This window comes from Molossus molossus, unplaced genomic scaffold, assembly GCF_014108415.1.
Source record: "Molossus molossus isolate mMolMol1 unplaced genomic scaffold, mMolMol1.p scaffold_m16_p_10, whole genome shotgun sequence".
Classification (NCBI taxonomy): Eukaryota; Metazoa; Chordata; class Mammalia; order Chiroptera; family Molossidae; genus Molossus; species Molossus molossus.
In genome coordinates, this window is record NW_023425345.1 from 50035038 (window position 1) to 50048174 (window position 13137).

The 13137-nt window shown below is 48.7% G+C and overlaps 1 protein-coding gene across 1 annotated transcript; it reads right to left on the reverse strand.

Moving 5' to 3' along the window:
- Positions 1–2769: 2769 nt before the first annotated feature.
- On the reverse strand, positions 2770–9661 carry RND1 (Rho family GTPase 1). The gene is made up of 5 exons (XM_036252140.1): positions 9437–9661; positions 8601–8688; positions 5821–5930; positions 4828–4962; positions 2770–3864 (listed from the first exon to the last, which is right to left on the reverse strand). The coding sequence occupies exons 1-5, from the start codon at positions 9554–9556 to the stop codon at positions 3619–3621; spliced, it is 699 nt and encodes a 232-aa protein (XP_036108033.1). The 5' UTR covers positions 9557–9661; the 3' UTR covers positions 2770–3618.
- Between the last annotated feature and the right edge of the window lie 3476 nt (positions 9662–13137).

The window sequence follows — 13137 nt, forward strand, 5'->3', positions numbered from 1 at the left end:
ATCTTTTAAGAGCTGCAGTTATTATTTACTGAAAATCTTCTAAGTGTTCAATTCTGTGATGGACATTTAACTTAACATTACTTATTTACTGAGTTCTAATAACAGTATGGGATTGGTATTACCTTCATTTTACTGATAAGGTTGTGGCCCAGAAAAATTAATTATGCCTTCAAAGGCCACATAGTTTAAAGAATGGAGTCAGGATTCAACTTCAGAGTCCATGTTCTTTCCCGATATCCAGATTACCATTCGTCATCATCTTTCTTTCTTATTTATTTTTTTATCCTCACCCGAGCACATTTTTGCATTTATCTTCATATAGAGTGGGAGGCAGAGGGGGATGGAGAGAACCAGGGCCAGGGACAAACTGCAACTGAGGTACACGCGCTTAGCGGGAACCAAACTCAGGAATCTCTGGTCCGCAGGCTGACGCTCTAACCGCTGAGCAAAACCAGCCAGGGCTTGTCATCATCTTTAAAGATGGGTAAATTGAAACCCAGAATAGTGATGATGCTTGTCCAAGTTCATAGCGGCAGACTTCCCCTAGTACTTGTGCACACCTCTTAGGAATGACACATGTAAAACACTGAGCTTGCCCTGGCCGGTTTGGCTCAGCGGTTAGAGCGTCCGCCTGCGGTCAAGAGAGACCCAGGTTCGGTTCCCGCTAAGGGCATGTACCTCGGTTGCAGTTTGTCCCCGGCCCTGGTTGGTCGTGCGGGTGGCGGCCACTCGATGTGTCCCTTTCACATCGATGTTTCCATCTCTCTCTCTTCCTCTCTCTCCCTCCCACTCTGTACAAAAAAAAAATGGAAAAATGTCCTCGGATGAGGATTAAAAAAAATAATAAAAATAAATAAATAAATAAAAAATAAAACACTGAGCTTAATAGATATTTGTCTTAACCTGCTAGTTCTTTCATAAACATGTGTCTTTGGAAATGGAGACAGAGGGACTATATTCTAGTGAGGACCACAGGTAAGAGTCTCCCTTTTAGATACAACATGGCTAGCAGTAATGGGCCCATGGGATTTATAGTTAACGCTGAGACTCAGTTGGAATCTTGACTCCACTACGTATAAGTAGTATGACCTCATGCAAGTTATATGGCATCTCTGGCTTTTCTATTTCCTCATTTATAAAATAGGGATAATAACATGACTTTCCTCACGGAGTAGGATAGCAGAGCAGTGAAAAGTGCTTGTTCTTGAACCAGATTGCCTGGATTTGCATCCAGGTTCTACCATTTTCTGGCTATGTGTCCTTGGGCACATTAACTAATCTCTCTGAACCTCAGTTTCCTTGTCTGTAAAATAAAGTACGTAGTACTCAATAGGAATAAATAATATATTAAAAACTCATAAGTGCCCTGGCCAGTTTGGCCCAGCGGTTAGAGCGTTGGCCTGTGGTCCAGAGAGACCCGGGTTCGGTTTCCGCTAAGGGCATGTACCTTGGTTGCAGTTTGTCCCCAGCCCTGGTTGGGTCATGCGGGTAGCAACTATTCGAGGTGTCCCTTTCATGTCGATGTTTCTCTCTCTCTCTCTTCCTCTCTCCCTCCCACCTGTCTGAACAAAAAAAGGAAAAATGTACTCGGGTGAGGATTAAAAAAAAAACTCATAAGTGCCCAAGCGCACAGCTGGTATGGCTCAGTGATTGTGTCGACCTATGCACCAAGAGGTCACCGGTTCAATTTGTTAGCCATATCCCCAGTGAGGCATGCAGGAGGCGGCCAATTGATGTTCTCTCTCATCAGTGTTCTCTCTCACAATGTTTCTATCTTTCTCTCTCCTTAATATCAATAAAGAAAAGTTTTTTTTTAAATTATAAGCATCTCTGACCCACAGTAAACACTTAATAAATGCTAGGTATTATAATTTATGAGGTTACATGTGATAATGTTGGTAAAGCTATCAGCACAGTCCCTGAGTACACAGTAAGTACTCAATACCCAGTAGCTCACTATTTCTAGCACACTGTGAAACTTGGAAAAAAAGAACCACAAGTCACTGAAGAGAAGGGAAGGTAAGATCCCTGAGCTGCCTTCAACAGGCAATGGAACTGGAAGGTCAAGAAAGCAGAAGAACCCTGGCCGGTTTGGCTCCGCAGTTGGAGCGTTAGCCTGCGGACCAGAGTCTCGGGTTTGATTCTCTTTCTCTCTCCCTCCTACTCTGTCTGAAGATAAATGGAGGAATAAATAAAGAAAACAGAAGACATCATCTTTCTTTGAACTCAGAGACTAGAACTCCATGACCCTCCCAAACTTGATTTCAGTCTACCTGCAGGGGTTGGGATCTCAGCCGCTTGGATCCTCTAATTTCACCAAACCTGTCTCTCTCTCTCCTCTAGACTCTCTGGGGCAATGTTCTCAACCAGGAGTGATTTTGCCCCACAGGACATTTAGCAACATCTGGAAACATTTTTGGTTGTGACAACTGCGGGAGGGGTGTGCTACTGACATCTAGCAAGTTGAGGCCAGAGATGCTAAACCTCCAATGCACAGGACAGCAGCTCCCACCGCAAAACATTATCTAGTCTAAAATGTCTAGTTCCAAGGTTGAGAAACCCTGCTCTCAGGCTTAGATCTTCATTGGCTTAATCGGATTTGGGTGGGGTTGGGAGGTGAGGTGGGTGTGGGAGTAGAGGGAGGGCTGGAGGTGCCTGGGAATGGTGGAGGCAGTCACTTTGCAGCCCACAGAAAGGGCCCCGGGGCAGCTTTTTCCTCAATATCAATCACCAAAGGAAACAGAAAGAAACTAAGGAAACAGAGCCAACTTCTTTAGATGTGTTATATTTTTCATTAATAAATAGGTTTTCTTCTTTAAACACAGAACATATAACAGATTGAAACACTCCCCCCTCCCCCCATTCCAAAGACAAGAGTCTATAAAACAAATGCCAGCTATACTGCCCTAAGGACAGAAAGTCTGGTGACTCCCACCCAGCCCTGCCCCCTGCAGCACCACCACCCCCACACTGCAAGAGAAGGGGTTCCAGGGCTTCTCCCTTGGACCCTAGGGACTTAGGTGAGAAGCATGTGAATGTATGATGTCACCTCTCCATGAGGCATGGGCTATGCAAAGATGAGGTTTCCCTCTTGTTGGCTCTGACCAGCTCCTGTCCTTCTGATTTCAGTTATGAAGCACCTGGGCTCAGCTCCCAAGGGAGCTGCCTCATGGCTTCCCCACTTTCCACTCCTCTGTGGCCTCCTCAGAGGGGAAGGGAAGGGCTCGGGGACCCCTCCCATCCCCTGGGGCTGCATGGAAACGCTGGGTGGAAGAGGCATGATGCTGAAGGTGAGGCTCCTGTAGGTCCCTGAGGCCATGAGGCCAGCATGCCCCCACACCCCCAAACTTTTCCTTCCTCTGGAGTGGGGGGCACTGGGGCAGCTGCCCCTCCACCTCCTAGTGCCTGGCTTGGGTGTGATGGTTCTTTCTCAGTGTCAGGTCCTCAAGCTGGGCCTGGCTCTTTCCTCATCCCATTCTTGTCTCCTTCCAAGCCCTCACCGTGGCAGTCTGAAAAACTTGTTGTCCAGTGTCCTAAATTGTCTCATCCTCCCTCTCCCCATGCCTCTGCAACCCAAGGGAGGAAGTGGGAGGTTGTCTCCCCTCTCCAACCCCCACTTCACATAATGGAGCAGCTTTTGGCCTTTTCCTTCTTGAAGGTAGAAGAGATGAGTTCAGAACGACTGGGTAGGTGAAGCAGTCGCTTGGAGAGGCTTCGGACGGGGCTCTTCGGGGGCATCGGGCTGGGCTTGTTCAGACACACCGTGGATGCCATCCGGAAGATGCTGTGTATACTCTTTTCTGAGGTGAAAGCCGAGCCTTCCAGGTAGATTTCTGCACCCAGCTGCTTGGCTATTGCACAGCCCTGTAGGGGGAGAGGGAGCGAGGTCACCTATGCAGTGGTCCAAAATGGCTCTGAAATACTGTCTCCTGTGGTTAGCGGTACTCCCCGGGGCTACTCCAGATGGGTCCCAGCTGCCAGTCTCCCACCACCACTCTCTGCTAATTATTTTCTGAAGGCGAAGTCTTCAGCATCTTAGAATCACCTGGGACACTTTTAAAACCACACTGATACCAAAACAAGTAAATCAGAATTTGTGGGGGTAGGGCCTAGGCATTAGTATTTTTAAGAGCTCCCAGATGAGTCTAATGTGAAACACTGGTTTAAAAGAAATGAACCTGCCCTGGCCAGTTTGGCTTAGCTGTTAGAACGTCGGCCCATGGACCAGAGTCATGGGTTCGATTCCAGTCAAGGGCATGTACCTCAGTTGCAATTCAGTCCCTGGCCGTGGTTGGGGTCATGTGAGAGGCAACCAATCGATGTGTCTTTCTCACACAGATGTTTCTGCCCCCCCCCCCCGCTGCCCTCCCACTTTATCTGAAGATAAATGGAAAAATATCCTTGGGTGAGGATTATTAAAAAAAAAAAAAGAAAAGAAATGAACCTTTACTCCCATGTGCATAAGAAATTACCAAGGATTTTATTTAAAATGCAATTCCCCTATAATTCTCTTAGAGTGATTCTACAGATATGGGGTCAGGAATTTTAATAAGCACCTCTAGTGAATCTAATGCAGATGGTACACCAAAAACAATCTGAGAAACACATAGGAATGGCTCACACTCCAACTTATAGCATAAATCTGGGTAAATGAGTACCACCTCTACCCAGGTGACTAGTTGCTGATTATAGATGGCTCCCCAGAATACCAGTTCTCTCTTGCTATAGCGAGAGAGTTTGAGCAAGGCTCCCATGTCCAATCCTTTGCCTATAGCCTTCTCCAGCCCACCCCCAACACACAATGTGTGTGCGCGCATATACACACACCTGCTCGTATGAGATGGGTGCCTGCTTCTGGTGGGACAGCTCCATCAGGGTGCTCAGGTCTGTTCGCAGGTCTGTCTTACAGCCAATAAGCAAAACACGAGTGCTGGGACAATAATCTAGGATTTCTGTCCTCCACTGAAAAGCCACGCAAGGTTGGGGAGAAGAAAGGAGGAAGAACAGTCAGTGGCTGATACCCAGAGAAGCCCAGTTGGCAACATCATACACACCATACAGTTTATCACCAGCCCAACCATCCCTCTGAGTCACAGCATCACCACTGCACTAACTATAACATCTTCCTGCCCGTGAGGACTTTGGGGCCACAGGAATGCTGACGCAAGAGCCTGTCCCCTCATCCAACAGCCCAGTTATCGGAGAAAGCACAGGGGTCAATCTCTTCCCACTCTCTGCCAAGTATACAAACCTGGATCTGCCCCCTCAATCCAGTCAAAGGGCTCCACAAGTCCAGAAAGCCAGAAGGAAGCCAACCAATCTCTTCCCATGAGAAAGAGATAGTCCCAGAGCCTTCTCAGAAACTAGGCTAGTTCTACAAGGTTTCCTGGGACTCCTCAGTATGGTCAAATCTTGCCACGCAGACCTGGACATTTCCTACCAGTAGTTCTGCTCAGGCCTGCTTAGCTTGTGCAGTCCCACTGGGCCTGGGATCAAGGTCCACAGAAGCTGCCTCCAAAAGATACCATCCCTGACCCTCAAACCATATCACCAAAAGATTCTCTGAACTTCAACCCTTTGCTTCCTGAGTCTTCAACACCACCCTCCTTTGCTGGGTCTCTGGTAGAGCATTATAGGGCAGGGGCAGGAGATCTGGGTTCTAGTCCCAGAGCTGTAACTAATGGTGTGGCATTGGGCAAACATCTCCCTTCCCTGGCCTCCATTTCTTTCTGTTACACAAGAGGGCATTAGATGACAAGATCTCCAAGACTCCTTTTTGTTTTCCAGCTGAGCTAGAGATTGTAGTTTATTCAGACTTACCTTCTTGAGTGCACTATCCACTGTCTCCGGACGGCTAATATCAAAGCATAGTAATACTGCGTCCGAGTCGCTGTAGCAGAGTGGACGGACATTGTCATAGTAGGGAGATCCTGTTATAGGGGAGAAGGAGCTGATGATGAGCCATGGCATTTCCCCTCCCCTACAGGCCTAAACCCAAAGAGCCTTGGGAAGACCATTTTTGGTCCCTTAGGTTAGTTGGCCCCACCCATTTCCCAGGAGAACCTGCTGCAGCGTGGAAGCTTGGGACCTGACCACCTGCCAGAAGGCAGTGCAAGAATATCATCTTCCTTAGCCCTGGGAAAGGGAAAGGGGGCAAAATTTAAGGGGGGGTGGAGCACAATTTGACCCTGTCTGGGTCTCCTACTGTGGGCTTAATTTAAGATCTGCCAGTTCTCTGAGTCCCAGAGGAGGGTACTCCCGTCCCTGCAGAGACCAGGGCTTGTTTAGGGTCTCCTCATTTCTAGAGTCTGCCTGCTGCCCAACTTCTGTCCCCTTCTTCTGCTCCAAGGTTCTCCCCAATAAAGAAACAAACCTGCCTATTATATAACTGGCTGCTTTGCTTGTTTGCCATGGGGTCAGAACTCTAAGAGGCTGAGAGGGATTCAGTGCCCTGCTCTTCCTCTACCCAAATCAGCTTACACTAAAAAGGACAAAAAGAAACCTAAGCCCCTATCCCACCAGATCTTAGGAAGACAGTCTCAAAGACAGCAGCACCAATAGCTGGGGATTTAGAGTAAGGGTCCTTCACTGGGAGGGCAGTAGGCAATGCAGACCCTGGTGGTCTAATATTGGAGAATGCTAGGAGCTGAGCCTGCCCCCCTTTACCCCAGGAAGGAACAGTAGCAGATTTGGAACCCAGACAATCCGTGCTCAGAATAGCAAGCAGCCCCTCTCCCTGCACCACAATCGCCATGGAAACTGGGGGGAATCCAAGTGGGGAGGGGGTTGGTTGTCTAAAAAAAAAAGAGAGGGAGTAAAGGGGAGTTGGGACAGCTGCCTGCCCCTTCAGCAATCTGCCCCCATTCCGTCTCTGAGGTGGGGTCTTATCACCGCAGCACTGAGCAAAGGGAGCACTGCAGCACTGGGAAGGGGGAGGGAAGGAGGCCTCCATTCTGGCTCCAAGCAATCCCCCTCCCCTAAGACCAGCAAGTGAATAATGGGAACAGGTTCCACCCTGACCCCAATGTTAGGAAGCCCCATCCCACACTCGGCTGCCACTTCCTCCTTCCTTATGGGTATCTAATTTGAAAAGGAGTTTGAGGATGACTGATAGCTTGCATTCTTTTGGAAACTGGGGGGTAGAGGTGGGGTGGGTACGCAACATAGGAAACAGAGACCACCTTGCTGATTTGCCATTATCTGGATTGGAATTCAAAGGCTGCATTCTGACTGTGGGAGGAGGGGGGAAACAGCAGGAAGTAGTGATGATGGTAGGGTGGTGCTTTGGGGCGGTGGTAGTGGAAAGAGATGAGCTGCAGTAAGATTCTGGGAAGATTGAAAGGTGGGCATGGTACAGCAGATGCAAAAGCATACATCATGCAGCCAACTGCGTTTCAGTCGGATCCAGCCAGCACAGCACAGTCCAGAATAATCAGCACCCTGCCTCCCAACCCCTGGAACTGCAGCGGAGAAAGCATAGCAGGTTGAGGAATTTTTGTTTTGCTTTGTTTTGTTTTGGGGAGGTGGGGAAAGCAAAAGGAAGTCTCATTTTCTCTTTACCCATCCCATCCCCTATCCCAAATCTTTTTAGACCTCAAAATTGGACCCTGGGAACAACAGCTTGTTGGAGGAACAGGACAGCATATTTATTGTATGTAACAGGAAACCCCTAGTGATTTATATAGTTCCTCTTTAAACTCAGCCTGCATATGCATTTTTGGAAAGGAGCGAATTTTATTTTCTTTCTCCTATTCCTGGCTTTTAGTCCTCAATTACGACTTTGAACCCAGTCTATTTAAAAAGGACTAGGGTAAAGAGATAATGGGAAGGGGTCAGAATCAATGCAACGGATAGCCTCGCACTGAGGGTTTAGGGTTGAGAGACTGGAAAAATATTGCTTCCTACATTCCAGAAAGACAAGGCACTTCTACATCAGCCCAGTGCAGGGAAAATGGTCACAGCCAACACTCTCCCTCCCGCCACTATCTACAATGTGACTCTGCCCCATATTAAACCATCTCCCCACCCTCCAAAGCACAGATGATGCATCACTTCAGCCCTGAGCCGCAGCGGTATGACGAGTGGAGCTGAGCTGCGGCAGGCAGACAGCAGTGGCCCTCAATGGAATGAAGGAGATGGAATGAAGGAGAGAAAACTGAGTCAGGAGCAGTATTTTCCCAAAAGCAGGACAGTTTCCCTTCCTCAGCCACAACTGCCTCCAGCAGCCCTGCCTCCAGCCTTAGTTGGCTTTGCTCTGGGGTGGTAAAGGCTGTGTGTGTGGTGGCAGGGAGTGAAAATGAGAAGCCCTGTCTGACTGCCCCCAAGAAGTAGTCGGGGATTCATTCACCTCACCATCCAGCCCTCTGAAGGAATGAGTGACTTCTGAGGTTCTTCTATTCTGTACCCCTGGACCAGCCAACTGAGTTGACCAGGCCCCTGCCCCTACACCCAACCAAGGAATCTTCAGGTCCCCTTCTTTCAGTTTCCTGGCAAGCACCATACTCCTTCTTCCCATCAAGAAGGAAAACAATTTTTAAAAAACAGCAGCTGCAGCAGTCCAGTGGAGGTAGGAAGGGGACATTTGGGGCCAGCAGTCTTACCTGAGGTGTCCCAGAGACTAAGCTCCACTCTCTGTTCCTCTGTCTCCAAGCAGGCTGTGTAATTCTCAAACACGGTGGGCACATATGTCTGTGAAAAGAGAGGAACGGTTCACACCCTGGGCCCCCCTGACCTCTGGCTAGTACTGGCTACACAAGAAGCCACTCATCCTAGTGAGGTACTAAAGTGGCTAGAGGAGATACCTGGGGCAGAAGGGACCATTTGGGACAGGAAGCAGGGCTGTGTAGAAGCACAGACACTCCTCTACATTAAGAAATGGGAATGACTTTCAGCCAGGGACAAGCCCCCCATATTTTAGATGGTCAGGGACACACACACTCACACACATTCCTCTCATTCCCAAATTTGTCTGTCTCCCAATTTCAGAGTCACAAGCCAATTCTAGCACTTTATCTTCTCACAAGCCCCTGGACCAGAACAGCAGAAAGGGGCAACAGGAGACTACCTGGAGCCATGCTCACAGAACCTTTGAGGTTGGGGTGAAGGGGCGAGCAGGTATTGCGTCAAGAAACCCCAGATTCTCGAATGTCCCCGGTCCCCTCTCCAGAGAGCAGACTCCAGGATGAAGGCAGGTAGGAGGGGATTTGATCGGGGCCTATGGGTAAAGAGGTGAGGAGGAGCCAGCGGGGCGGCAGAAGTGGAACAGGTCTCAGGGGGAAGCTAAGGCAGGGCGGTCCTCCAGCCAGAAAGCGGCTGAGGGTGGGGTGAGGTGAGGTGGGGAAAAGAGAGACAGCTCCCCTGGGCAGGTAGGAATCTGCCCTCGGGCAGGGAGGCAGGCAAGCAGAAAAGCTGGCCAGGGGATGGGCAGGCAGCTCACCTCCGGATAGCAGTCTTTCGCTAACACCTGTAACATCGCTGTCTTCCCACACTGCACGTCCCCCACCAGAACGAGCTTACATCTGGCCACGACCGGCTGGGGAGCCCGTCTTTCCTTCATGGCTGCAGCCTCCGCGGGACTTGGACTCCGGTTCAGAGAAAAGAGGGCTGCGCCAGGTGCGACTCAGAAAGCGAAGCAAGACGAATTCCCTGCCTCGCTCCTACTGAACAAGAGGCCGGCACAGCCCCTTTATATCTACCTGGATGAACCAATCACAAGAGGAGGCGGACTCTGTCAGGGCCAATCCCTGAGGAGGGATCCCCTCCAGCAGCCAATGGTAGAAGGATCTGAGTCAGTGCCCTCTTCCTCCCTGCCCTTTCTCTTAAAGCTGCACCTTCCTCTGAAAGGGGATTCCCACGTTTTGCATTTGTATTAGGGAGGACAGAAGGGACTTGAAGCCAAATTTAATGGTCTTGAGTGTCCATCAGTTAGTGTCAAAAACAATAAACTAGCCGTGATCGCAGAAAATGAGGTCAAGCTGGAGCTGTCTCAGAAGAACAGGACCTGCCTAAACTATAAACAGGTGGCTCCCCTGGGGTGGGGGTGGGAGCAGAGATCTCTGACCCTCTTTGTTCCCTCTAATCCCTATCCAAACCAGTTCCCACTCTTAGCTTCCCCTTTCAATTCCCGAGTCTCTTCCTCAAGAATTACCTTCACCAAAAATAAATAAATAAACCTTCTTGCATCATCTGGAAAAAACCCACACAGCCCCTGACCCAGAGAGAAAGGAATGAGAGAGTCTGGCAAATGGGGTTGGGAGAAAAAAAAACAGAACAAAGCAAACAAAGTCGCTGTCTGTTTGGCCAAATAACCTCTCACCCCATGCCTGGCAGGAGCTGCTTAGGGGTGTTTGTTCTGCTGCCTGGGTTCAGCTCTCTGGATGAATCAGGCACAAGTCCAGTTCCAGGTGACATCTACTGATACCAACACACTGCATGTGTCACCTGATTAAAGTCCAGACTGGGTCTGGGATTTGGGGATTAGAAAACTGGAGGATAGCCTAAGGTTGAGATGAGCTATATAACTGCCTACATAACCTGACCCTCAGAGCCCTTGCAACTTAAGGCATCACTCTACTAGATAGGACTATAGTAGACACAGCTCAAAGAACTCACTGCTTATTCATGAGCCAAGACAGCTCAAATAAGGACTTCTGGGAATCAGGGATTAAAGCGAGATTGACGGTAAGCAAAAGTGAAAGCACTCCAGAGTTCATCCTTGGTCCCTTCACCTTGGCAAGCCCAGCACCTGCCCTAGGTCTTGTTTCATCTGAGCTTACTCTTTTTTTTTTTTTTAAATCCTCACCCGAAGATATTTTTTCATTGCTTTTCATATAGAATGGGAGGGAGAGAGAGAGAAATATCAATGTGAGAAAGACACATCAACTGGTTGCCTCCCACACGACTCCATCCTGGGCCGCAACCAAAGTATATGCCCTTGACCGGAATCGAACCTGTGACTCTCTGGTCCATGGGCTGAAGCTCTAACCACTGAACCAAACCGACTAGGGCCATCTGAGTTTACTCTTAATTCACCATCATTGCTGACCTACCCAGGAATATTTTCCCTGTTATAAAGGATTTTTAAAAATATTTATTTATTTATTTTTATCCTCACCTGAGGACATTTTTCCAATTTTGTTCAGACAGAGTAGGAGGGAGAGAGAGGAAGAGAGAGAGAAAAAAACATCGACGTGAAATGGACACATCGAGTGGCTGCCACCTGCACGACCAACCAGGGCCAGGGACAAACTGCAACCGAGGTACGCGCCCTGAACGGGAACTGAACCTGGGTCTCTCTGGACCGCAGGCCGACGCTCTAACCGCTGAGCCAAACTGGCCAGGGCTAAAATATTTTTTCTTTATTAATTTTAGAGAGAGGAAGGGAGAGGGAGAGAGATAGAAACATCGATGAGAGAGAACATCGATTTGCCACATTCTGCATGTCCCCCACTGGGGATTGGGCCCACAATCTGGGCATGGGCCCTGACCAGGAATCGAACTAGCAACCTCTTGGTGCATGGGTTGATGCTCAATCACTGAGTCACATTGGCCAGGCTAAAGGATTTTTTATTTTTACAAAATCCTCACCCAAGGATATTTTTCCATTGATGTTTTCAGATAGAGTGGAAGGGAGGGAGGTAGGGAGGGAGAGAGAAACATCAGTGTGAGAGAGACACATCAGTTGACTGACTCCTGCATGACTCTAATGAGGATTGTGCTAGGGATGGAATCTGCAATCCTAGTATGTGCCCTTGACCAGAAATCAAATTTGTGACCCTTCTTTGGTCTATGGGCCGATGTTCTAACTGCTGAGCCAAACCCACCAGGGCTAAAGGATATTTAAAAGCCTTCCCCATACCCAAAGGGACAGATCTCTAAAGGTAAGATTTCCAGTGCCCACCATAGGCAGAAGAATGGCCGATATTTTGAGAATGTAGCCTAGTCAGTGTGTCTCCTGTCAAATCCTGTGGCATCCAAGTCCACAGTCCATGTTTGCCTGAGAGCTCTGAGACCAAGGCCTGCATTGTCCTCTACCCTTCTCGGCAGGCCCCCCTGCCTGGAATCAGGAATCAACTAAGGGAGCCTCCAAGGTAGAAACAGAGTTATATCCAGGTGCTGCCATCCTCTTCAGGCTCTCCGAAGTTTCTCCTTCCTACCTTCCCCTGGGCTCAGATAATATTCCATCTATAGAATTTGTCCTCTTGTTGCCCTTTTTCAGCAGCCTGACAGCCTCTCCGAGCTGCCCATAAATATGGTTTGGGAGAGTTCCAGGAACAGCTGTAAGATCATAGATCGCCTCAACCAGGAGTCCTTTCCTTCAGCCTGACCTTTTCCTCCAGTTTCTCACCCTCAGTCTCCTCTAGACTCAGTTCTCTGGCACCAGTGGGGTTCCCATACATCCTGGCAACCCTTAAATGGTTTCCCTCTAATGGCAGCTTCAAAGACTTTAGCTCCCATTCCCCCACATTCTTTACTAGTCTCCTCTAGACACACACGCCTTCCATCAGCCACTCCAAAAAACATTCAACATAAATGAAAACTGTTCCTATTATGCAAACAGATTCTTCTGGCTTCTAACAAGCTTGCCATTCCTAAGCTTCTCTGAGATGGAAATTCTGGGAGCTGGTGCTATCACTGGCTCTTCCCTGGGTGGCTGCATTTCAGCGGAGGGCAGCTGACACCTGAGCTGTGAGGCAGAGCAGCCCCCGTCATGGCTGATTCTCAGGATGTGTCTCTGACATATTCTGTGAGTTACATGTTTATGAGTTGTGGTGGGAAAAATGGTACGAGTTTGTGTTAGGTCCGAAGGCAGTGTGACAACATGAAAAGAGGATGGAGCCAAAGGTCAGCAGGTCTAGATGTTGGACCCAGCTCTGTCTTTATGCTGTGTATATTTGGGTAAATCACTTCCTTCTCTGGGCCCATTTTCTTAAATGTAATGGAAGGCATTTGGACTAGAGAAGGGGTTTTTAGCCTTTCTTTTTTTTAACAGTTAGACTCCCTCCTCCAAGTCTGTTTAAACCTCTTTCAAGTGTCTTTGTTTAAAAATCTATAGCCCAGCCAATGTGGCTCCATAGTTGAACATCGACCCATGCACCAAGAGGTTGCTGGTTCAACTCCTGGCCAGGGCACATGCCC

What these genes read in the sequence shown, in the direction of transcription:
- RND1 (XM_036252140.1), bottom strand. Translation starts at nt 9,556, where the DNA reads ATGAAGGAAAGACGGGCTCCCCAGCCGGTCGTGGCCAGATGTAAGCTC. An exon ending in TGGATAGTGCACTCAAGAAG is followed by an intron (nt 4,963 to 5,820) that starts GTAAGTCTGAAT and finishes GTGGCTTTTCAG; the next exon opens with TGGAGGACAGAAATCCTAGA. An exon ending in CACCCATCTCATACGAGCAG is followed by an intron (nt 3,865 to 4,827) that starts GTGTGTGTATAT and finishes CTCCCCCTACAG; the next exon opens with GGCTGTGCAATAGCCAAGCA.